Below are 26885 nucleotides of genomic sequence, written 5' to 3'. Positions count from 1 at the left end.
CGTGCATCACAGGGTACAAAACTAGTACACGGGTACAAATTGTAGAAAATTTGTAGAAATTTTTTTCATTTTTCTATTTTCTGTTTTTCTAAAATTTTCTAAAATTTTCATTTTTAAGAAAACTGTTGAAAACTTAGAGAATGTGTTCCAAATACTAAAATAATATATGATATATTTTCAATTTTCTTAAAAATATTAAATAAATGACAAGATAATTTGAGTAAATATATAGAAGAGCAACCAGTAAAACAATTTAAACATTTCACAATTTAATTATATATACATATTTCGTTAACATGTTTAAAATAACTTTTTTAGATAAAATATAATTAAATATGACAAATAAAGTATAAAATAGTCTTCTAATATAGGTTGAATAATGAAACTTTCTAATTATATGACTAAATATATATATATATATATATATGATTTTGTAGCTTTTAATAAATAATCCAATTAATAATTATATACAATTTTTTTGAATAATATTTTACGAAATAACTCATAACTAAGTTCTAAGAATCCCTTCTTTATTTTTCTACCATATAAGGTATTAGTTATTATATTATTAAACTCACTCTTATAATATAAATATTAATATTAATCAAATTAACAAAATAATTGTTAAATTAAACTATTTTGAATTTTTTATTACAAATATATATTATACTTTTTAATTTAAAAATACTTTATTATAGTGTTGAAAATTTATAAATTCCATAAGTTAAGTTAGTAGTATATTGATTGTTTACTGACTACTCTTTTTTGTTAACTTTCTAAGTAAACTTACAAAATTGTTAATGGTCATATAAAGTTAAAAATAATAAAAATATAAAAATGTTTGTGTCTGTTAGATGTTTAAAGTGTTTTCATTTTTCTAGGTTTAGAAAACATCAAAATGTTGTTTTCCACACTTTTCATATCTTTAGTTATAATTTGGAAAACATGGAAAACGGTGTTTTCTATTTTTCCATTTTCTGTTTTGAAAATTTTGCATTTGAACATGTTTTTAGTTTATCCAATTTTCTTAAAAAAAATTTCTCGAAAACAGTTGAAATAAACAAGGCTTTAATCTTTCAAGAGTAATGTTATAGCTTCCTTATTTAAATCCTCCTTAGTAGCAAGGTCGACCTTCAGCTTCTCCACCTCCTTGGCAAGACCATCAGTCTGGGCCTTCTCATCATTCAGCTGTTCATTCAACCCGGATTCGACGGTCTTGAAGCCCTCCCGAGCCTCATCCAGCTCATCCTTCAGACCATCAGCTCGGATCTTCTCAGCCCTGGTCCGGTTGTTGGCCTCCCGGACCTCGATGAAAGCTATATCAGAGCAGATGGATATGGAACTCCCAACCTGGAAGAAGACAAGGAATAAGCTAAGAAACAAAGTGGGAAAAACAATACGGACATAAAACCATAAAAACAACCTGAATCTCACCTGACCCCATTGCTCGGTCACCCTCTTGAAAGCTGCTGCCATACTAGAGCCCTCCACTTCATCCCAATCCTCCTCTGATGGGATGCTTGACATGAATCCGACCAGGTATACCAAGGACTTGGTCCCAACTTTCACCGGTTCTCCACCCAGACCCTTTCCTTCCGAATCACAGATGACCCGGTTGGAGATAGCAGCTTGGCCCCGGGGAGGCTTTCCCGGAACCGATTTCCTCTTCTTTGGGCGAGGGGCCTCATCCTCGAAAATCTCCTGAACAACCGGATCATCAGGCAAGGGCACATTAGCCAGATCTACCACATTCTGGGGGGCAGAAGATTCGGCTCCCCCCTCAGCATCTGCAGAATCAAATCCGGGTCCGGGAGCTCCTTTAGTGGTCTTATAAGCCAGGCCCAAGGAGTTAAAAGCAACGGCATAGGCAAAAGAAGACATTATCGCCCTAAACGAAAGATTGTAATGCGGCAAACCTGCAGAAGAGGAAAAAAGAACCAAGTCAAAATAAAGATATTAAGTGGTCTGGATTAAGCAACCAAAACTAAAAAGTAAAGAGACCCAGGTCCCCTAAGTCAACCAACAATCCGGGTCAGGAAGCAGATAAATGTTAATGGAAAAACAAGAAAACAACTCTACCCGGGTTACCGAAAAGGTTGGGAAACCCGGACCCAGATGCAAAGCAATAGATTTAAGTAAAAGGGTTAATCCGGATCACCAAGTGTAATGGGTAGTCCATACAATACCAAAGCAACTAATCCGGATCCTCTAGCCTAAATGCAAGTAAAAGTGAGGAAGGAGTCCAAAACGATATGAAACTTACAACCGAGTTGGAACATCAGCTTGTGATTCATGAAAGTATCCCGGGTCGGCTGAAACCCGAGACAACCACAAAATTTCTTGATCTGGGTCACAGCCTCCACCTCTAAGATCGCGTGATTGAACTTCGTTTGAACATCTCCCAGGGTAAAGTAAGCAAGAAAGCCAAATCGAACCCTTTCAACATTATAAGCTCACCGTTCCAGTGCTTCAAGGAGGTCTGATGCATAACTGGTTTGGCCACCCCCGGACCATAACCACACTCTGAGGCCCAGAACCTAAGCTCGTAGAAGAGTTTCTGGCTTGACTTGGAAAGATAGAAAATTTGGTGGAAGAGTTTAAAGGTGGGCAGAAGTCCGGCCTTATTACAACAGGCTATAAACCATGTCATAGATTTAACACCGTTCGGGGTGATTTGCATCGGGGAGATCCTATAAACATATTTACAGAGATGTTTGACAAAAATGTGGCAACGAGGACTCCACCTAGATCATAGATGCTCTAGCCATACCGGGATGAAGCCATCCGAGGGGCGGTGGTAAATCCTCTCGTGAGGTTCCGACCACCTCCAAGCAATATCAGGTGTTAGCTGGAATGCAGCCCAGATCGCTATATCCATGTCAGCCAGGTCGGCCTCCACATAGAAGTCCTTCAGCTGATAGTGGTCCCGGCTAATCGAAAACATGGAAAAAGCTTCCTCTAGAGCCCCCTGGTCATAAACCCCTGGATGACCATCTTCATGCTTCTCGTATCTAACCCGACCATAGTAAATGTTATTCTCAAACTCGGCCGGTTTCCTGACAAAATGGTATTTTATATTGGTCCAGCGACCTTCGGGGGAAAGAGAACCGAGTTCTCTGGAAGCCTCTTGAACCGGAAACTAGTAATTATTTCAGCAAACCCGGAAACCTTCTTCACCATTCAACCCGGATCTGTTCTCTTCCAAAAGAATCCGGATCACTCTCGTCTCCAGAAAAAATTGGGTAGCAGTTAAAGACTCTCTTAGCCCGCTTCTTGGTCCGGACCATATACCTATTAAAATGAAGGTACCTGGTCCCTACAGATTTTATGTGTTTTGCTAGGCGGTCCGGATCACGTACGTTATGTTAGTTTTACCATAACCTAATGATTCAGACCGCTAATGCAAGTCCAACCCGGAAAAACATCAACGATCCGGATCACATATACTGAAAACAAAAGCAACACCTTAAACACCTAAATTCCCAGAAACCATAACCAACCCGGGTAGCGGGAAGCATAAAGGGACCCGGATCAAGAACTTCAGCATAGATCCGGATCGAAAAACCAATATAAACCTCAAAGTACCTTAAATCATACAATTCTACCCAAGTAAACTACTCAAGATTCGGGTTATGCACCCCATACCTGGATCAAAATTAAAACCCTTTACCACAAACAGTAACCTTGAGAATCAAAAGGCAAAACATAGAGCTTTTACATATACACACACTTATTCCCGTCAAGAACACGAAGAACAACATAACAAACCCAAAAAATCCAACTAAACACAAACTAAAATCGAGTTTAAAAAATACAGAAAATCGCAGATCTAAATAGGTACAAGCGAGAAATGGACAAATACACCACAGAAACAACCCAAAAAGTGAAGAGTCTACAACAAAATCAAAACATTCAAAACCTTGGGGCAAAGTGCGGAAATTCGAAAATAAAAGAAATTGAAAAAATAAGTAATAAAAAATACAAGAAGAAAGGGGCTTACAGATTTATCGAACACGAGAACAAGAAAAGACGGAATGACGGTGGAAAAATCAGGCAGCAAACACTCAAAAGCTTCGAAGAACTCCAAGGGAATTGAGAGAGAAAAGAAGAAGGCGAAGTGACTTTTCATTTTTGGGTGAAAATAAAAAGTAAAATGGAAGAGGGGAGGCAGCCTTTTATAGGCCCGGGAAGGAGTAACTCCCCCTGCCACGTGGCAGCCAGGGATTCGTCTACCCAGCAATTACAAAATATGCATATATACACATATATACATACTTAAAGCGCATTAAACCCCAGAATGATTATGGGCCGGTTTTTTAGGGAGTATCTGCCGAAATTTCAAATTCATGGGAGGGAAAAATCTGAAAAATGTTATAAATTCCAAACAAAATGCAGCATCCTACCCGGATCATTGACACATACCCGGATGAAAGTGAATCCAGACCTACGGGCAGCAAACAAGCAAAATTTTATCTAAGGCAACAGTTTTCACCTACCCAAAAGATCCGGATTGGGGAGCTACAGGGAGTAGAAATTTTTCTCAAGAAACCAAATTCTTCTACCTTAATCCGGATTGGCATCTACTACACCAGATCCGGATTGGGGGAAACCAGAGAGCAGAAATTTTTCTAAAGCAGCCAAATTCTTCTACCTTAATCTGGATTGGCATCTACTACACCAGATCCGGATTGGGGGGCAACCAGGGAGCATAAATTTTTCTAAAGCATCCAGATTCTTCTACCTATCTACTACACCTGATCCGGATTGGGGGGCACCAGGGAACACAATTTTTTCTAAAGCAACCAAATTCTTCTACCTTAATCCGGATTGACATCTACTACACCAAATCCGGATTGGGGGGCAACCAGGGAGCATAAATTTTTCTAAAGTCACCAAATTATTCTACCTTAACCCGGATTGGTATCTACTACACCAGATCCGGATTGGGGGGCATCCAGGGAGCAGAAATTTTTCTCCTAAAACAACAGCTACATGATACTACTCTACTCCCTCATCCAGAGAATCTGCATAAGGGAGTGGGAGGCAAATGATAGGGTATAAGCAACCTGGCTAGGGCCCAACCAGGATCTATGGGGTATCAGGATCAATTTATGGATCAAGGCCCCCTCTCCTAGAGCAATAAAGTGGAGAGACCCAGGCTCAGGGCCAACCTAGGACCTGGATCATCTCCTAACCAGGATCCAGCTCACAACCTGGATCTTATCCTAACTAGGGTCCAGCCCATGACTTGGATCACCTGCCTACCAGGGTCCAGCCCCTGATCTCGATCACCTGCCTACCAGGGTCCAGCCCATGACCTGGATCACCTGCCTACCTGGATCCAACCCTGAACCCGGATCACCCTAAGGGGGTCCCAGAGAGCACATGCACATTCCACAACCCGCCAAGGAAGGGTACGCGTGCACGTGACAATGACAGCTATCAACAACCAACATATCAGACAAGCACGACGCGTGTCAGATTCCGTTAGGACACCCTGAAGGTGGTCTTTCCCTGGACACGTGTATGCAATCCACACAAGCTAGACGTCCTCCACCTCCAAGAACCAACAGCCCTGATCTAGAGGTACCAACCCCTAAACCCTACCTTTGGGCTATATATACCCCCGAAGATGAAGGGTTTAAGGTTTAGAAAAAATACTTTCATTACACACACTCTCATACACCCATCCTACACACACAGCCACCTTTAGTCCTCTCTATCTTTATCTTCCCCAACCAGACTCTTATTCTTACATTGAGGCACCGCGGGGACAAAACCCCCCTCCGGTGTTGTTTTGCAGGCGCCCAACAGCAGCTACACCCCATTCACACCCAGAAGGTCCAGTAACGGCGTCGGAAGGAGCCGCCCTGCTCACCGGAGTTATCAGACACCCATAAAAATATAGTAAATACCATTTACTAAGCTGTTATTTTAAAATCGATGTGTTCTCCGTTATGAGAAATTGTGTATAAGATAACGAGGTGATTGGTTTTAGTACAAATGGGAAATTGAAAGATGTGTCCTAAATTCAATCATCAATGATGAATTAGGAGATACTTTGGTCAATTTATTTAAGTTTAATTGAATTAATAAAATAGTTATATACTACCTCCGTCCCTCTCATTTCTTTACATTTTTTTTTCACTGTTCGACACGCATTTTAAGGCGTATATAAAGTATAGTTCTGTAACTTATTTTTAAAATTTTCTTTTTTTCTGAATAAAAATAAAAATATTAATTTTTTATTCAGAATATTTTTTTTTAAAAATAATTTATGAAACTATATTATATATAGGAGTCTTAAAATGCGTGTCGAACCATCCCTCTCAAATGTAAACAATGGAGAGGGATGTATGGAGTATTTTATTACGGGCTTTATGTATTTAAAATATTTAAATCGGATGATCCAATGTTTAGAGTGAAGGCTTTATGGATTATGATGAGAACATAATAATAAATCTAAAGATGATAACTCTAAAACAAATAGTTCTTTGTATTAGGATAACTAATGGGTAGTTATTTAATCCGCAAAGATCGGTATATACTATATTTTGCTTCATTACGAAAGATGTCTGTTCTCATAGAAATTTGTGTTATGACACTATGGCTAGTATGTAGGTGTTTATTAAAGAATAAATTAACTGAACATGGCTCGAATAGCTGAACCACCAATGGAGTTCACGTGTCAGTAGTTCACGAAGTGATGATTATAAAAGTGTCCTTATATTTGAGGTCATTAGAGTCATCTTGCATACACTGAACTATACTTTGGCTTAGTTCTTAGTCTTTAAGGACAATAAATAGGGCTCTCCTGGGTGTAGGAATCTGTACACGAGATAGTGAATGATCGATAAAACATCTGCCCGTGAAAGAAAAAAATCTCCTATGCTATTCCACTTATGCTAGTACAGAAATATATGGCCAACGTCAATAAAATAAAAAGAAGTTTTTAATTTGCATTGAACAAAACTAGACAGTGAAAAAGAAAACATAAGATTAGATAAGATAGGCTTGACACGAGATTCATGCTTTTATTTAATCGAGATATTGTAGGGTAAAAGGAATTTATTGTACGGTAACCATTCACTGAATAGGTTTTTGGTATTCTAAGTAGTAATTCATATTATCCGGATAGTCGAGACATGCTAAGAAGTATCTCTCAGGATGTAGAATAAATATGTTTAATTTATTAATTGTATTTAATTGATTGGAAGAATTCATATAATGATAATAACATAATAATAATAATTATTTATTTTTATTACCGGCTTTAATATTTAACCTACAAGGTCACACCATAAAAGATAATGATTTATTGGTGGATGAGTTAATTAATAATAGTTAGTCATTTTTATTTTTGAAATAAATAATTGATTAGAAGTCATTTATAAGTAATTAAATATGAATTAATTTATTAGTTAATTGATTAATGAGATTAATTAATTGTAGTGATGATAATAATATTTTATAAAAAAATCAGCTGAAATATTTGCATATTATCAATATAAACTCTATTTTTTCAAAATTCCTATTTTTACAAGGAGAAGAAGGCGATCCTGATTCCCCTAGGCCTCTTGCTTTCCTCCATTGGGGCTCGACACGCACTTTAAAACTCTTATAAATGTAGTTGCCTAATTTTTTAATTTTTTTTCTTCTAAATAAAAATATAATGTTCAAATTTTTATACAAGAAAATAAAATTATAAAAATAAATTTTGAAACTATACTTAATATTAACCTTCTGCTAAGCATGGCTTAACCCCACATTAATATGATATTTTTCGCTCTAGGCCAAGCATGATTTTGTTTTTGCACATCCCGAAAGATCTTATACTAATAGAGTTAACTTGCTACTCATTAACTACGAATCAAACCCTCTCAAATGACGTGGAACAACTCCTATCAATCTCCTTTTTAAACATCAAGCTCGACACCTGCCGAATTTGGCCCCCGATTGTGTGATCTCACTCCCCCGAACTATACTGGAAGGCAATATGCATCTATCTCCCCTAGGTCCATACTGGATGGCCCACCTGCCTTTCCTTGAGCCCATCTCGGGGAATCCCATCCACCTCTTACTAGGACCATTATGAGAGCCCATCGATAACTAAGGATCGTTACAACCATAGCTCTAATACCTTGTTAAGCAGACTTTAAATCCACATTATTATGATATTCTATGCTCCAGATCAGGCCCATATAAATTTGTTTGTGGGCACGTCCGAAAATACCCCATACTAATGGAGTTAACTAGCGGTTAACTAGCAATCTGTCCCTCCAACAAACGATGTGGGATAACTCCCAACAATCTCCCCTTTTACACAACAAGCTCGACCCCAGTCGAATCTATCACCTGATTATGTGATCATGCTCCACTTTGACCTATACTAGATGCCCATTGTGTGAACATAGAAACTTTTATAATATATAATTAGTTTAAATTTTTTCAACGACAACGTAACACTCTATACACCTATAATAACTTACTAAAGAGAATCAATATTCGTCATATGAGTTAGAATACCCAATCATATTCCCTAATATATTCATAATTTAAATAAAAAATTGGCCATACATTAAATTAAATGCAAAAGAATATTGTATTATTATCTTTTGAAGAAAAAATCAGACAACTTGAAAAAAAAAATTATTACATAATACTAAATCCTCGTGGGGTATCCTATTTTTTGTTCCTCTTTTTGGACTGGGAAAGAGGGAGGAACAATATGACCTACGGAGATCGGGTCGGGTTTCTGGGAGTGGTTTCGAGGATATAAGGCACAGACAAAACTTCCTTTACCCGATGCTTATTCTTACTTTCTTCTTATATTTATTATCATACATTCAGTGTACACTACTGAAAAATAAACAGTTTTTATATAAACTACAGTAAGTATTAAAAAGATCTGAGGCTTAGATATTATGGTCACTTACAGTATATAGAGTTCCGTAGAGAACCATTATATTAATATGTATAGTATATATATTAATTTCATTTTTCACCATATATAGTTACAAATTTTAATTAACGAATTAAAAAACGAAGTTGCACAATTTTTTTTTAAAAAAAATATATTGGAAACTAATGAAATAGTTCAAAGTGGTTCTGTAGTAATATCATACTTACCCAAAAATATTCTATATTAGAATCAAATTTAAAATCAATTTTTTTCCAAATTTAAGTGTTTGGCTTTTTATAATATTCAAATATAATTAATATTCTACATTAACATCGAATTTTATATTTCAGAAATAAATTTTATAATTTGTGATGAGATTCTATAATAGAATCAACGAATCTCCACAGACTTTTTTGTAAGAGTGTTCTCTTTTGAACATCGGCATTATTTATTTCTATGGATACAATATAATATATTAAATTAATAATTTAAATGCAGATCAAGAGACACTCTAATCTACTTATAATTCAATTCCATGACTGCAATAGATTCAAATTCAAAAAATAAGTAGAATAAACACATATCATGCATGAAAGAAATTTTAAAATGGGAAATTGTAGAATAACACAAATAAAGTGACCAAATGCATTTAGCAAAATAAAAAGTGACCAAATGCAATTTAATGAAAAACACACACAGACCAAAAACCACTGGAAACATTAAAAACAACACTTAAATTGTCAGAGCTTCATTTGTCTGTTTGCAGGGCAGGCCAACAATGATATTTTCCTAGATAAACCAAAAAAATTCTACGCCAAAAGGAGTAATCTGATACCACTATCATTCAGATAGATATTTAGCAAATATTCGATATCTTTTTAAATATAAACCACAAGACAGATGCATAACTCCGATAAAGAATAACACAATGATAGTTATAAAATATAAGCTTCATCAAGAGTATGCAGAAATACCCCAGTAGACATAAAGGCAAATAAATAATCGTGGTAACTAATTGAATGGGTTAAATATCAATAACATGACACATTGCGTCTAAATATATCACTTTGATCATTATTTGGAAATTTGAACCATTGTCAATTTGTAATCACTCAATTTTAAAATTTGTATCAAATGTTAAAGTCAGTATCATTTTTACGGTCAACAATATAATGTGGCTGACCAGAAACTTACCTGGCCAATTAATTTACTAACACCCATTCCACCTTCCTAGCTGGTTAGTATACAAAATCAGTAATTTTCAATATTAGTAAAACCAACTTGTGAGATTATTTAAAAAAGTACGATAACAAATAAATTTTACGGAAATATATAATCATATTATTCATATACAGGGTGAGTATACAATATAGCCACAAATTACAAGGAATCCAAGAGGTTGTCCTTGTTGATGTAATGTCTTAGATTCATTAAGCAACTTCAACTAATGTATATTAATTCATGAATATATTTATATATGTGTATGCTTACATTGGTAATGATTATGTAAGATGTTATAAATTACACACATACACCACACACACACATATAACATATATATGTGTGTATATATATGATATCATATGTAATGAGAGAAGTTGTAAATAAGGATAACTCGTGTGTTCATAGTTTTCGTGAATTGGAAAGGTCTAAAATTGAAATGTGTATATATAATATTAGGTTTTAATTTAAATAAGGTCTTACAGTTTGGCGGTGAATGAAGTTTTTAAGAGTTGCTCCTGTTATCAATCTTGTACGATAAAGACATTATTATATATATATATATATATTAAATATATAACTAATTCACAAGAACATTGCTAATTCTTAAATCACATAAGCATATAAGAATTAACAATTAAATTAAGAGAAGAGTTTAAGAAAACAAACAGAGATTGGATTTCATCTCGAGTCCAGAAAACTGTCTCCTTAAAGCAGTTTCGTCCCGCACCATCCGTGTTTAGCGAACGAGATACTAGTATAATCGATAGATCGAATATACTCTCAGCGAACTTGAACTGAGCCCGAGAACTATCACCGGAATATTGGAAAAATTTAAGACTAAAGAGACCGAGAATGAAAGAGATGACTCTTATTTCCTCGACTTAATAAAACTGGTGCCCTAAGACTCTATTTATAAAGAGAGGCTTGAAAGGACTTGTTTTTCTTTTCGATGTGGTACATGGTATTTATAAGAAAAACTAAGGAATAGGTTTGTGCTACTCTCGATGTGGTACAAAACCACTTTTCATATTAAAAGGTAAAACTTTGGAACATCAGTTCTCATTCACCTTTTACTCATTTTGAGTGTATAAATATGCGTTGGAATCCCCTCGAAGAGGAGAATATGTTCCAATAAATACACACCACTAACACATAATGTTTCTCACTCATATAGAGTCTCAAAATGATTCACAACTTAGTCTAAAATACTAAGTTTGTCCAACAATCCCCCACAAATGAGATTGATGGTCCAGTAGCACACACCACATAGACAGACAGACGCGGAGATTGACTTGGTGATAGTTCCGGCGGTCAGATATAGCATACGATCGGTAGAGAATGCTCCTTGAACCTTCGCTCGAATAAGTATATCGACTTTACTGGTAGACAGTATGACGCGATGTCCTTGAACTGTTCGACCGTTTGTGTAAACGATGACATACTCATCACTATATCTTTCCTGACTCATTCAGTTCTCATGATTATGTCCATTTTGGCCCTGGAACATCGTCCTGGTTCTGCAAGAGTTTCTAAAGAATTGTGCCTCGCAATTCTCCTTTGAAGCGGCCATACTTCTCTCTTACATAGGTGATCTTTATCTTATAGAGTAACCCGCATTTACTCAACCGAATATTATGTATTCAAACTTGAAATCCTGGTATTCGTCAAAGATCATTAAAAGCATAAAGCTTAACCTCGTACCTTACGGGTCTCACTGTTTCATCATCATAGAAATAGGCCAGGGGTTATCTCCACAGTGATTTGGTCATCATGATTTAGTTGTCCCATTGAACCAAGTTCTTGGGATCTCCGGTCAGCAAGGTTGGGTGTCCACCATGACGTTGTTAAGCAATAGGCAAGGCTCATTCCTCTCGATGATTTGACAACTATCTCTCGGTCTAACTAGATTCCCTTGGCTTAAACAGACTCGCTCAGTTTAACCATCTGGTTAGTGGATCCAAACATTATCATTTGACTTTACATAGTCAATCATGATAATTCTCATTGAGAATAGTTGTTTAATGGTATTATGTCCTCATCATAGATGTGAGACATACCATTTCATACACAATAATGTGATCTCCCAATTTGCATATTGATTACACAATATATGCATATTGAAGACATATTTTCCTTGTCATTTAGGAATCTCCTTACAAAGTGGCTACTCAGCCTTTTAACTGCATTTATTTTATGCACCAGACTCGTATTCCATCATGAATCGAGCTAAGTTTAGGATTTCCATGACACGACTGCTAAGTGTGAAATGTATTCTCGAATGACTTTTAAGTTCTTTTAGTCAAATATCTAATTTACATACTATATTCACATAGTACAATTAGATATCTTTCGTATTGTAGTCCAAGCTCACGAACACATATCATACACCTTAAATCTCATTGCAATCACCTCTAAGTGACCAATTTCCATTGTACTCGTGCATTTACCCAGTTTACCAACTGTGTAGCCTATGTCTAATTTTGTACAATTTTAAAAAGTACAACAGACTTGCAATCCTTCTTGAGAGATCCTTGTTCATCTACGCTTGGATAAATATAAATCCATTCTAGCTATGACAACTTTAGCTTCGTTGATCTCTTCAAAATTCACGTCACCAACATGTGACATGTATCATATAAAACTTTTAAGTCACGAGGATTGTAATCTTCAAATCAAAACTTTTCAATCTCATCAAGATTTTCAGAGATGATCCTCTTGTCATTACTTCTCGTAATGATCAGATCACTCACATGTAATCAATTATGACTTGCATATCATGTGTAAATAAGACATGCACACTTGTCAATTCTCTGATTTTGAATCAGTTTGACATATCATATTGACATATTTCACATTTATGAAATAACTTTACTAGTTATTACTTAAGGCTTCACTTGTTATTAATATTACCAGCTTTTAGCGTCCCAAAAACCAGTAATTTCAGTTTGCATCATTACCGAGTTTAAGAGTCCTTAAACTGACAATCCTTATTCACATAGCAACCAATTTTGAGCGTCCTCAAAATGGCAACCATGTCATTTATTTGAAGGCATTGCTTATCATAACAATATCAAATTTAATATGCCATTATTTCGTGTCAATGTTGTTTCACTCAACATGATCACCGAAAATATAGATTTTCTACTCTTGCTTTATCTAGAGCAACCCTCAGGTTCACGTAAATAGATATTTCTCCAAATATCTATTTAGAAAGACCGTCTCAATGTTCATTGATGCACTTTTAAATTTCACAATACGATAATTTTAGTATCATCTTAATGAACCTTATTCTCAAAACTCGAGAATATTTCATAAATTATATAAGGTCATCACTTTTGACTGTAATATTTTATTATCAGTCTGACCTTATACTTCCTTCAGACCCACATATATTTTCCCAATTTGAAAATTCATTTGGGTCCTAATGCTTCTATCTCGTAAGAAGATCTATATATTTTTTAAACAAGATTCTGTCAAACAGAACCACTCTCTATATTTCTTAACATCCTTTCCCCCCAAAGGACATAGAGAGAACATGCACAATCCATTTTCTAGTACACGTGCTAGAAAATCTTGATTTATTGACTTTCAGTAATAGTCAAATTTTCTCTTGATATATTCACTTATCAAGGAATTATACGAGAAGCGCATTGCTTTTATTAAATTTACGAGTTCACCTTCAAGCAAATTATCAAGACATTCGGGACTAGCAATTATCCAAATCTTTTGCTCTCTGCAGGTTCATCCTCACATTCATTCAATAACTCGTAAGTTCATTTAGATGACTTTTAATTACAGATCTACTAGGATCTACTAGCTTATCACATAAGCATTCCTAAACTATGTAATAGTATTCTTACGAATCTCAAAAATTAGATTCATATATCGGATATTATTAGACTCAACCATTATCTATGTATCCATCCAAAATATCTCAATTGATTTTGGATCTCATGCTACCAACAGAGGTATTGGTATCAAGTTTCGAGATACCCCCATATTTCAATTATTTTCAAGAATGTTTCATTAGATTCCACTATTCATAGAAAATTCAATAATTTTCTATTCTAGATACCCCACAATTTTAATATTTTACAGAATGTCAGAAAACATTCTAAAACTAATAGGAAATTTAATTATTTCCATATGTGGTATCATGTTTAAGGAATGATTAGCCCTTCGTAACTAATATCCTCAAATTCAGTGATAGTCTGAGCTTATCACAATCGTTTTGTATCTCTCTCAGAGCGCAACTCAAGCCTGCATCTACTCCATTTATTTAATGCGAGTAAGGTGCAACGACCTCATGAATATTCACGTTGTAAACATAATTTGCCCGGTGATTATTCATCATCAAATTTATTCACTACCATCTTAATTATCTATATTAAGTTGGATTTACCCTTGAGTTTATAGAGCACACATCTCTCTATTTAGCTTCAATATTGACTCGACTACGAGTACGAATGACAAATGTTTTACTATCAAACCAGACAGTAAACACGTATCGTGTCACTACCTCTCATGTGAGCAGGTTTTACGTCATTCATTAAAACCTATAAGATTTTAATATCATGTTTAAAGAACTTCCCGAGGTTCTTATCATTAAAAATTCAATTACCGAATTTCTCTAAAATATTTACATGGTTCACACAAACCTACATTTCTGGCTCACCTACTGGTACAACCAGAAAAGGCCAAAGGAAGAACATAAATCTTCAATAAACCCACATTCAGTGATCCTTGATCAACTGATGTGTTAGGGTTAACAACTTTTCGGATTATCTCCGAAGTTCAGCATAAATACTGATATCAATATTCGCCGTATTAAGTATCACATGGATCACTATAATAGGCTCGTGTGTCACTGCCGCAGCAGACCGACACCAACACGTGAAATTACTATTTAACTGGAGGAAAAAACCCAACCAGAAAAATATAATTTATGTGCCGACCCATAACCTGTACTTCAGGCCCATTAGGTTTTTAATGTGGAGAATCCTGAGCAATTGTAAATCTAGTTCACTTCAACTGCACAACTCGTCATATTGTTTTTAACAAACATATTACTGCATTATATCCAGTGCAGCACAAGTGAAAATACTAGAACAAATTTTTCCAGTCAAACTAATGTTAACTAACGAGACACGTTACATAATAAAGCAACTTATGCCTCCTTTAATAGCTTTCCAAAGCCTCCATATAGACTAAAAATATTTTGTTAACAAATAAATCTATTAAAATAAGATGTTTAGAACTACATAGTTTGTATCACGTTTATTGTCACCAACCTATGCTTGTAATCTATTTTCTCCAATTAAATAGATGCGCGGTAAGGCCTCTATTTATCCAGTATTACAAGTTTGTGATACAACTCCATTATTAAAGATTAAACAATAATAATTGATGCCTTATCATCACTCAACAATGATTAAAAATTAATTAATAAATAATCAAGTTCCATCATGAAGGGTCACATTTATGTAGCCATATCATTTAATTGCATAGCAATATCATGTTATGAACTTGCAAACATGCATGTAAACAATAGCATATACGATTCTTGTATCAGTATACTAATAATTCCGAAATCAATTCAGAATTAAGAAACTCTAGCTCATATATATTATCAATCACCATGTTAATTAAACAAAACATGATAAGCTATCCATTAATGGCGAAAACATGGACACATTATAAATTTGGGTTTAATCTACCAATTTATAATAATCAACCCGAGAGAGATGTCACCAAATATGTCCACTTGAATATAAGTTGATCATAAATCAATAATCATTAAAGTATCAATAGCCTTTGAACCAATTATCCAACAACTTTGTGCTTATTTTTGCCTCATACCTGTTATGCTTAAACAAAACACCACTTAAAATCAAATTTATATTAATTTCAAGCACATGGCAACAAGTGATCAAAGAAATTGACGCACTAAACTTAATTTAATTAATGAGGCAAATAATGGTCACTCCTATACCCATAAATAAATCCAATTTAAACAATCAAATTGACTTTTGCGTCTACTCACAAGAAAGTATGAAAATTGAACGAAACTGCTTTAAGATTGTTATCAATCTTGTACGATAAAGACATTATTATATATATATATATATATATTGAATATATAACTAATTCACAAGAACATTGCTAATTCTTAAATCACATAAACATATAAGAATTAATAATTAAATTAAGAGAAGAGTTTGAGAAAACAAACAGAGATTGGATTTAATCTCGAGTCCAGAAAACTGTCTCCTTAAAGCAGTTTCGCCCCGCACCATCCGTGTTTAGCGACCTGCTTCCCAGGACAAAACGAAGTATAATCGATAGATCGAATATACTCTCAGCGAACTTGAACTGAGCCCGAGAACTATCACCGGAATATTGGAAAAATTTAAGACTAAAGAGACCGAGAATGAAAGAGATGACTCTTATTTCCTCGACTTAATAAAACCGGTGCCCTAAGACTCTATTTATAAAGAGAGGCTTGAAAGGACTTGTTTTTCTTTTCGATGTGGTACATGGTATTTATAAGAAAAACTAAGGAATAGGTTTGTGCTACTCTCGATGTGGTACAAAACCACTTTTCATATTAAAAGGTAAAACTTTGGAACATCAGTTATCATTCACCTTTTACTCATTTTGAGCGTGTAAATATGCGTTGGAATCCCCTCGAAGAGGAGAATACGTTCCAATAAATACACACCACTAACACATAATGTTTCTCACTCATATAGAGTCTCAAAATGATTCACAACTTAGTCTAAAATACTAAGTTTGTCCAACAGCTCCATCAGCAATCTAGTCGGAAACCGGGTGTTTTAAGTCCGTGCAATCTCAAATGATAACAGAAATTAAGACTTAAAGCGTTTAGTTTGACCATAATTTGAGTTAACCATAATGTTTGATACAAATTTAATAAGACTGATCACATTGAGTTAGATTTGCAAACAGTGACCAAAGTGATATATTTGGATGCAATGAATCATGTGTTGATATTTAACAACTAAATAAAGTGTTTGAATATCAAAGTTATATATGATATTAATTGTAGTCCCAACTTTAACAGTGACCTCAGGATACGGAAGTACCTAGTTCCAAGAATATAAGCATGCTCTCAACAAGCACAGTTAGTGCAACCGAATAAAATCAGGTGATGCCTCCACCTACAATATCACTAGGTGATGCCTCCACCTACAACATCACTAACTACCTGAGAGAGTAATATGAAGCAAAAAAATGAAAACTTGATGTAATACATAAACAAAATAGCATTGGAGATACCAAAAGTAAATTGTTGCATTGGGTACCTCTAATTAAAATTGAAGATAGTTTTTTTGAGTTCTGGATCTTTTCTTGGGGTAACACAACTTGGAACACTGAAATATAATTAACCAGAAGGATCAATTGCACTGAAAATGTGGACTACAAGCGGGCAAATGCAGTGACATAAGTCCAGTAAGGAGCGGATAGAAAATTCAATTCTAGTTCTAAGGTTTTAAAGACATGTAGTTAAAATTAACTTACTATTTCATGGTTATAGAAAAAATGGATATAACTTTTAAAAAATCACGAAAAATACTCGCAGAGGAGCATAGAGCGCCACCTAAATTCAAAATCTTGCTTTGTACATAATATACATACAAACTTATATTTATATATAGATATAGATATAGATGATCAAATAGAAACAACTCTTAAAATGAAAATTAGAAACTAATCTAAGTCCTTAGATCAATCTAATCTAATGGCCATCTTATATATACCACGGAATTAAAATACACCCTTTCACTTTTCCCCTCCATTTTTAATTTGATTTTTCCCATCAACTGGTGAGTTTTTTTATAAAATCTAACTTCACTGTATTTTTCTCCATCTCCCAATGATTAATTTACATACCATATTTCATATGTTTCCACGCGATTAAAAAAAATAGTTTCTAGTTTTCAATATAAGGAGGTTTCTAGTTCAGTAGGACCTATATATTCATACATATATATATTTATTTATTAAAGACTTGCATTTTTTATAATTATTATAAAAGAATATTACAGGAAAAGTGATAAACTAAAATTAGGAGATGATAGTTGCACGTACCGAGGCATTTGTAATGACTACTTAAACGACAGATCTATTCAATACTGTACCTTCTCCGCTATGATCAACACCCTACATTCTTGCAAGATATTCCATCACAAATACTCATGCTCGTAACCAAGATTTTGCCAATTCAGAGTGAGAAGAGGGGGAAGAGGGGGAAAAGCACGCCTAAAGTTATTCAACCAGAATACCTCTTACCGGAATTTCTTTAATAACAAAAATTGCAAGACCGTGATTTAGATAATTAGTCTCGTAACGAAAATCTTATAATGAGAAACTCACTATTAGCCGGAACCGCAGCCAGTGCACGTCAGAAAGCATCATCTTCCCTCTTGAAAGATTGATCTGGATCAACTCAGCCCATATTAAACTTTCTAGCCCTCAATGACAAATGCGTATTGTTCACATACTTTGGAGGCTGATCTGTACCATACTGATAGATCCGATTATCAACAGCATCAAATTCAATTTTCTGTTGAGAATAAAACTATATGTCATAATTAGTTCCCTACCTAGTACCATAAATTCTTAGGCCATAATTCATATAATTTTGAGGATCTAACAATAGTAAGTAACCAAAAGTAATGCTAATAAAAAATTCATCCAGGAATTCAAAAAAGTTAGTCTACTAGAAATACCAATCTAGTTAATTTTAATATATACTCCAATTCGGTTTGCAGATACCTGCTCGAATTGAACACGCTGGTTAGACAATAAAAAAAAATCTGAATGTCTAGAATTTTTAAAGCACGGACATTGAAACTAATCTCCAAAATCACGGTAACTGACTTTGAGCCGGTAACATTACTGTTACATCTCATCTGCTTCTCTAATTTCGACTCCAAGTTACCTCTGCCTTCCTGTGAGTCAGTGATGTAGAAATCAGTTTAGTTTTATTCATTAAATCTTATTATATATATATAAACATATACAAACACTCAAGTTTTTTAAGAAAGAATACCTTCATCTAAAAAATCTGACCGTTGAGGATTTCCCCAGCACAGTTATTGAAACAAAGCTACAAACTCTCGGTAACAGCATTTCTCGTGTGCAGTTGCGTCTCACATGCCTCTCTACATTCAACAGTGTAGGTAATTATTCACAAAATAACACCACAAGACACATAAATACACAAAAAAAATCGTGTATCATGTAATAAACAAAAACATACATAGTCTATATTAGTTATAGTACCCCAAGTAATAACTAGTATAATAAAAATTGTCAGGTAAAATCAAGTCCAGTGCTAATGATACAATAGCCATTTCTTTTTCCTGACACCAAAAATTGAAAGCGATTAATGGTCCAACATTATAAATCCAACTATGGCTATTGTTATATTTAAGTTAAAACAACTCACGAACCAATGACATTTCCCTGCGGTGTCTTAACTTCTTTATAGAATCAGTTAACAACGTCTTCTCTCCATTCAATTAATCATTTTGTAATTCTGGTTCTATATTTTAAGCTAGAGCGCCAATTATAAATATGTATGTGCAATATACATACACTACCAACACGGAATTATCTATACAAACACGCAATCATTTGGCGCCAGAGTAATAGAAGTTAAATAACTACACATATGTATTAATCTAATTTGTTCACATAAAATGTTAACAGGGGAAATAGAATAGAAGAAACAAGGTATTGAATTACATACAACTGACTAGTCTGACCTAGAGGCTTTGAGAACGAAAGCGAGAGGAATAGCAGTGGCGATTGCGATTGAGATCAACAAAAGGTTGAATAAGAACCCAGCGCCCCGCAAAAGAAATTGATGACAATTATCTGCACAAACAGGCAATCATTTTCTTCTTGTTGCGTCTGTCCTCTCTTTCTTAATGCATTGAGTATCGTAGTGTTATGATTTAATTGAATTAATCAAAGCCGCGAATAGGAAGTTACACTCACAAATTTCTACACCAAATGGCCACATGAAGATAGTTCGAAATGCATATATATATATATATATCCATATATAAAATGGAAAGAAAATTTACTGGGTAGGAACCAACATGTATCATGTTCATATAAAATTTTAATTTAAAAAATAACAAATGAGATGAAAAGTTATTACAAGAATAAACATGAAACTATGGAAATGAAAGTTCAGATATAGAAGAGCATTATCCTATAAGCAGATCATAAAAGCATGACACAACGGCGCCCCTAATTTTTGTAAGTTTACTAGTAAAATTAAGCTCGTTTAATTTATGTGCAAGATCTTTTTTGCTCAACTCTTCTCTCACTAAGTGTTTTACATGAGACTCTCTTTCCTTCAAACTTCCCGAGGCGTAACAGCTGAGTTCTTTCTGCTTGATTAATTTCATGTATCATTTCTTTTTTATGTTAATTCGATTGAATGAATTGTATTTGTTAATTTTATTCATGATTTTTTGTTATTGGTGATTCTTTGTGTTGGTGTAGATATTGTCATAGTTTGTTTAGTACTCAAAAGAATTTATGTTATATATGTGTGAAATATGTGTTATGTGTGTGAAATGCTGGCTGTAGAATATGATTTGGGTATATCTACCTTCAACAATATTTATCAATTTATGAGTTCTATCTTCTTTTCGACCAACATCATAGATCTTTATATTTCATTCCTCGGAACTTAGTTATTGTTTGGGTAGAATGTTTTCCTAAATTTAAAGGCAGAGATTTTAGAATGTGGATTCGAAAGATATGCAAGTGCAATATCAAATAGTGACACACATGCTTTGTGTTTACTCAAGTTTTAGGTACACATGCTCCCTCGTATATTGCCACCAATAAGTTCTCTTATTATATATACTACATATCATTTTGTTTACCAACTATAGTTTATGGAAGGTAAGATCGACTATATGATGTGCTCAAAGTCTGTCGATCTTATTACCGTCGTAATATCTGTGTAAAAATTAAAATGAGGTATTTTAATGTTGAAAACACACGATTCATTTGGAATTTTGAAAGTATTAGTTCTCTTAGCTAGTAATACCCTTTTTCATGATATAGATAGTAGGAATTTTTAAGGATAAATTATTATAGTTGTGTTACTTATCGATTTGATATGAGTTTACATTTTCAAACAAATGTCTATTGATTTTAAAAAAATGAAAAGTGGGTATTCGGAATTTATCATATTATAGGAGACTGCTGCAAATATGCGACAAAAAAATCAAAGGAAACAAAACATATCTAATTTTGAGGACCACTACTTGTGGGTTTAAATTTATAAGCACCTCTAAATCTTGTTGATCATCTTAGTACATGGAGTGTTTTTCAAGGTTTCTGGTTCATTTTGTTGGAACAACTTAGGTTGGGAATTGCAATATAGTATTTTTGAGTAGTCTTGAGGTTGGAAGTGAGCAGTAGTATTGAGAAATAGACTTAATAAGGGTATTTGTATCATTACAAGTGTTAGAAGTGAGGTTTACAAATAGAAGTAGATAGTTATATCACATTGGTTCAACTAAATAACAGTAAAGGGAACTTTGTTTACCAACTGTTCTCTCACTTATCTACAGATTCTCTCTCTAGAAAATTATGTCTTTCTCCAAGTTCTCTCTCGAATCTATTTCTTCTATAAAATATTATCGCCGTTCTTAATCTAAATTTCTGTTAAAACTACTATCATTTATATCGATTACATTACTATAGTGGTTCTGAACTCATAATCTACAAGTTGTGGACAACTTATAGGCAGGCAGGTTATAGGTATTAACCACGAATCCCGCCAGAAGAATTTGGTGGGGGAAATGCCCTATTTAGCCGTAAAAGACTGCTAAAGGAAATCTAATATCCTTCACTTGATCCTGATTTTGCAAATGATGTGTTCCTATCACATTTATGTTCAATTATTTTACAATGTACTATATGACATTTGAATTATACGAGATACATGGCCAAAAGTTAGTTGCTTATCATTTTTCGCTAATACTTCCTTGTTGACGTACAAATAGTCATTCAAAATTTTCTTTTATGATTTTCCCACTTGCTAAAAATTAGTAGGTTACAGTAATGGGACCAAATTATCCTTCCTATTTGCTGCTAGTAAGGATTAAGAAAATAGTTGAATAGAGCTTTCTACGCTGATTATGTATACTTTCAAATATATTTTAGTTCAAATAATAATAGTTATAACTGAAAAAACTAGTATAATTAAAACTGTCAGGTAAAATCAAGTCCAATGCTAATGATACAATAACCATTTCTTTTTCCGGACACCAAAAAGTGAAAGTGATTAATGGTGCAGCATTATAAATCTAACTATGGCTATTGTTATATTTAAGTTAAAGCAGCTCACGAACCAACGATATTTCCCTGCGGTGTCCTAGCTTGTATACAGAATCAGTTAGCAATGCTTTCTCTCCATTCGATTAATCATTTTGTAATTCTGGTTCTATATTTCAAGCTAGAGCACCAATTATAAATATGTGTGTGCTATATACATACACTATCAACATGGAATTATCTGCACAAACAGGCAATCATTTGGTGCCAGAGTAATAGAAGTTAAATACCTACACATATGTATTAATCTAATTTGTTCACATACAATTTTAACAGGGGAAATATAATATATAAAACAATATATTGAATTACATACAACTGACCAGTCTGACCTAGAGGCTTTGAGAACGAAAATGAGAAGAATAGCAGTGGCGATTGCGATTGAGATCAACAGAGGGTCGAATAAGAATCCAGCGCCCCACAAAAAAATTGATGACAATTATCTGCACAAATAGGAAATCATTTTGTTCTTGATCATGTGCTTCATTGTGATTGTCCTCTCTTTCTTAATGCATAAAGTGTCTAAGTGTTGTGATTTAATTGAATTAATTAAAGCCGTGAATTAGAGGTTATACCTCTCTGGCTTGCGCCAATGAGTTCACAAATTTCCACACCAAATTGCCACATTAAGATAATTTGGAATGCAAATATATATCCATATATAAAATGGAAAGAAAATTTACAGGGTAGGAACCAACATGTACCATGTTAATATAAAATTTTAATTTAAAAAAAATCATAAATGTGATGAAAAGTTATTAGAAGAATAAACATGAAACTATGGAAATAAAATTTCATATACAGAAGAGAGGACTGGTAGCATTATCCTATAAGCAGATCATAAAAGCATGACACAACGGCGCCCCTAATTTTTGTAAGTTTACTAGTAAAAATTAAGCTCGTTTAATTTTTGTACAAGATCTTTTTTGCTCAACTCTTCTCTCGCTACGTGTTTTACATGAGAGTCTCTTTCCTTTAAACTTCCCGAGGTGCAACAGCTGAGTTCTCGCTGCTTGATTAATTTCATATTATTTCTTTTTTATGATTATTCGATTGAATGGAACTGTATTTGTTTATTTTATTCATGATTTTTTGTTATTAGTGATTCTTTGTGTTGGTACAGATACTGTCATAGTTTGTTTAGTAATCAAAAGAATTTATGTTAGATGTGTGTGAAATATATTTATGTGTGTGAAATGCTGGATGTAGAATATAAATTGGGTACATCTACCTTCAACAATATATACCAATTTCTGAGTTCTACCTTCTTTTCGACCAACATCATAGATCTTTATATTTCATTTCTCGGAACTTAGCTATTGTTCGGGTAGAATATTTTCCTTAATTTAAGGGCAAAGATATCAGAATGTAGATTCGAAAGATATGCAAGTGCAACATCAAATAGTGACACACATGTCTTGTGTTTACTCAAGTTTGAGGTACACATGCTTCCTCATATATTGCCACCAATAAGTTCTCTTATTATATATTCCATATATTTGTTTTACCAACTATAGATTATGGAAGGTAAGATCGACTATATGATGTGCTCAAGGTCTGTCGATCTTATCACAGTTGTAATATCTGTATAAAAATTAAAATGAGATATTTTCATGTTGATTTTATTTTAATTATGAAAGTATTAGTTCTCTTAGCTTGTAATGCCCTTTTTCAAGATGTAGAAAATAGGAATTTTTAAGTATAAATTTATATATTTATGTTACTTATGGATTTAATATGAGTTTACATTTCAAACAAATGTCTATTGATTTAAAAAAAATGAAAGGTGGGTATTCAGAATTTATCATATTACAGGAGACTGCTGCAAATATGCGACAAAAAATCAAAGGAAACAAAATATATCTAATTATGAGGACCACTACTTGTGGGTTTAAATTTATAAGCACCTCTAAATCTTGCGGATCATCTTAGTACATAAGTGTTTTTTCGAGGTTTCTGGTTTGTTTCGTTGGAACAACTTAGATTGGGAACTGCAATATAATAGTTTCCAGTAGTAGTCTTGAGGTTCAAAGTGAGCAGTAGTATTGAGAAAAAGACTTAATAAGGGTATTTGCATCATTACAAGTGTTAGAAGTGAGGTCTATAAATAGAAGTAAATAGTTATATCACGTTGCTTTAACTAAATAACAGTGAAGGAACTTTGTTTAACCAACTATTCTCTCACTCCTCTACAAATTCTCTCTCTAGAAAATTCTGTCTTCTTCCCCTGGTTCTCTCGCGAATCTATTTCTTCTATAAAATATCTCTGCATCTCTGTTCGTAATCTAAATCTCTGTTAAAACTACTATCATTTATATCCATTACATTACTGTAATACTTCTGAACTCATAATCTACAAGTTGCAGATAACTTACAGGCAGGCAGGCAGGCTGTAGGTATTAACCAAGAATCCCACCAGAAGAATTTAGTAGGGGCAAGGCCCTATTTAGCAGTAAAAGAATGCTAAAGGAAATCTAATATCCTTCACTGGAGCCTGATTTTGCAAATGATGTGTTCTTAATTATCACATTTCTGTTCAATTATTTTACAATGCACTATATGACATACATGGCCAAAAGTTAGTTGCTTATCATTTTTCGCTAATACTTCCTTTTTGACGTACAAACAGTCATTCAATTTTTTCTTTTATGATTTTCCCACTTGCTAAAAATTAGTAGGTTACAGTAATGGGACCAAATTATCCTTCCTATTTGCTACTAGTAAGGATTAAGAAAGTAGTTGAATATAGCTTTCTACGCTGATTATGCATACTTTCAAATATATCTTAATTCAAACAATCATAGTTATAACTGAAAAAAATAAGAGCCAGGAAAACATTCCACCCAGAAATATAAAAATCTACCATGTTGGTCGAAAAGAAGGTAGGACTCGAAATTTGGTAAACATTGTTGAAGCCAGATTTACCCAATTCATACAAGCATTTCACACACATAACATATATTTCACTAATAACAACTATGGCAGGAGTATAAGCACCAACACAAAGATTCGCTAATAACAAAAAATCATGAATGGAATGAACATATGCAATTCATTTAATCGAATAAACATAAAAAATACCTGAAATTAATCTAGCGAGAAGTCTCGGGGAGCGTGAAGGAAGGAGAAACATGCAGCGACAGAAGAGTCTAGCAAACAAGATCTTCTATGTGAATTAAACGAGTTTAATTTTACCGGTAAACTTACAAATATTAGGGGTCATATGCTTTTATTATCTGATTATAGAATAATGCTACCAGTACTACGGTTTTTTCCCGTGAGGCCACACATTATAATTTATAAAGCCGGTATAATTTTATAATTTATAATGTTCTTGTTTATAAAAATTCGTAAATTATATTTTTATTCAGAAAAAGAGGTAAAAAAATTGACATTTTATAAGAATTTTAAAAAATGTGTCAAGATTTATACTTTAATGTAAAAAATTGGATGAAACTTAATCGCTAATTATTTATCACATTTAAGATTTTCCTGATACAAAAGGAAGGTTTACCGGGATACGGTCCCCTAAAACAAACAAAAGTTTAAATTTTTTCATCATTTGAATTTTTAAAAATAAATGAAAGTGCTTCAAGAATTAAAAAATATAAAAATTATATTTATAAATATAGTCATATCCCGAAATTTATTTCCCGTATCTGTATCTGTCATGCGGACCCAAATATGTTAATTTAATTTTTCGCATAAAATCTTAACAGGGGATATAGAAGAGAAGAAACAAGGTATTGGATTACCTACAATGCTACAACTGACCTGGAGGCAAACCCGACAATTTTGGACACAACATGACTTACACGACACGAAATGACACGAAAATTTAGTGTTTGTGTTTTTAGTACACGACACGAAAGTACACGATCGAGATTTAATGTTGGTTTTGTGTTTAAACATCGAGTACACGACACGACACGAATTATACGATATAAATAAATATTATAATTATATTTTAATATTTTTTATAAATATATGTAGAATTATATTAAATGTATGCATATTTATTTTTAAAATATTATTTGATTTCATTATATTGTATAGAATTGAAATCTAAACATATATTTTATAATTTTTTTACCTAAAAATCTTATATTTTAATTTGTATTAATATTAAATTTAATATATATTAATATTCAATTAACACGATATACACGACACGAAACGAAAGTATACGGACACGAATGGACACGAACGCTAAACATGTCGGTTTTGTGTTTGACATTCAAATACACGAAACATGAAAATACACGACACGAACGAATTGGCAGGTCTACCTGGAGGCTTTGTGAACGAAAGCGAGAGTCATTTATCAGGTTTCAACGAAGGATTGATCGTAAAAACCCAAATA

General features: G+C 33.6%; 1 protein-coding gene across 12 annotated transcripts; it reads right to left on the bottom strand.

Annotated features, from left to right (window-relative positions):
- Positions 1-970: 970 nt before the first annotated feature.
- LOC141689046 (uncharacterized) lies at positions 971-25770 on the bottom strand. 12 transcript variants are annotated; one of them, XM_074493213.1, is made up of 9 exons: positions 25604-25770; positions 22855-22965; positions 19921-20032; positions 19203-19314; positions 18524-19101; positions 17452-17520; positions 17233-17354; positions 1435-1916; positions 971-1350 (listed from the first exon to the last, which is right to left on the bottom strand). In XM_074493213.1, exons 7-9 carry the CDS (start codon positions 17252-17254, stop codon positions 1069-1071), a joined length of 786 nt encoding a protein of 261 aa, XP_074349314.1. In that variant the 5' UTR covers positions 17255-17354; positions 17452-17520; positions 18524-19101; positions 19203-19314; positions 19921-20032; positions 22855-22965; positions 25604-25770; the 3' UTR covers positions 971-1068. The 12 variants fall into 12 exon arrangements, with proteins under 12 accessions (XP_074349314.1, XP_074349313.1, XP_074349308.1 ...); XM_074493212.1 differs by having other exon boundaries at positions 17233-17335; XM_074493207.1 differs by having other exon boundaries at positions 17452-19101.
- Positions 25771-26885: the final 1115 nt, after the last annotated feature.

The sequence above is a fragment of the Apium graveolens genome, chromosome 10 (assembly GCF_009905375.1).
Source record: "Apium graveolens cultivar Ventura chromosome 10, ASM990537v1, whole genome shotgun sequence".
NCBI lineage: Eukaryota > Viridiplantae > Streptophyta > Magnoliopsida > Apiales > Apiaceae > Apium > Apium graveolens.
Note: the sequence above shows the minus strand (reverse complement) of the source record. Positions and strands in the feature narration are given on the sequence as shown.

What these genes read in the sequence shown, in the direction of transcription:
- LOC141689046 (XM_074493210.1), bottom strand. Translation starts at nt 17,254, where the DNA reads ATGCTTATATTCTTGGAACTAG. An exon ending in GCTTATATTCTTGGAACTAG is followed by an intron (nt 1,917 to 17,232) that starts GTACTTCCGTAT and finishes CCTCTTCTGCAG; the next exon opens with GTTTGCCGCATTACAATCTT. An exon ending in TGACCGAGCAATGGGGTCAG is followed by an intron (nt 1,351 to 1,434) that starts GTGAGATTCAGG and finishes GTCTTCTTCCAG; the next exon opens with GTTGGGAGTTCCATATCCAT.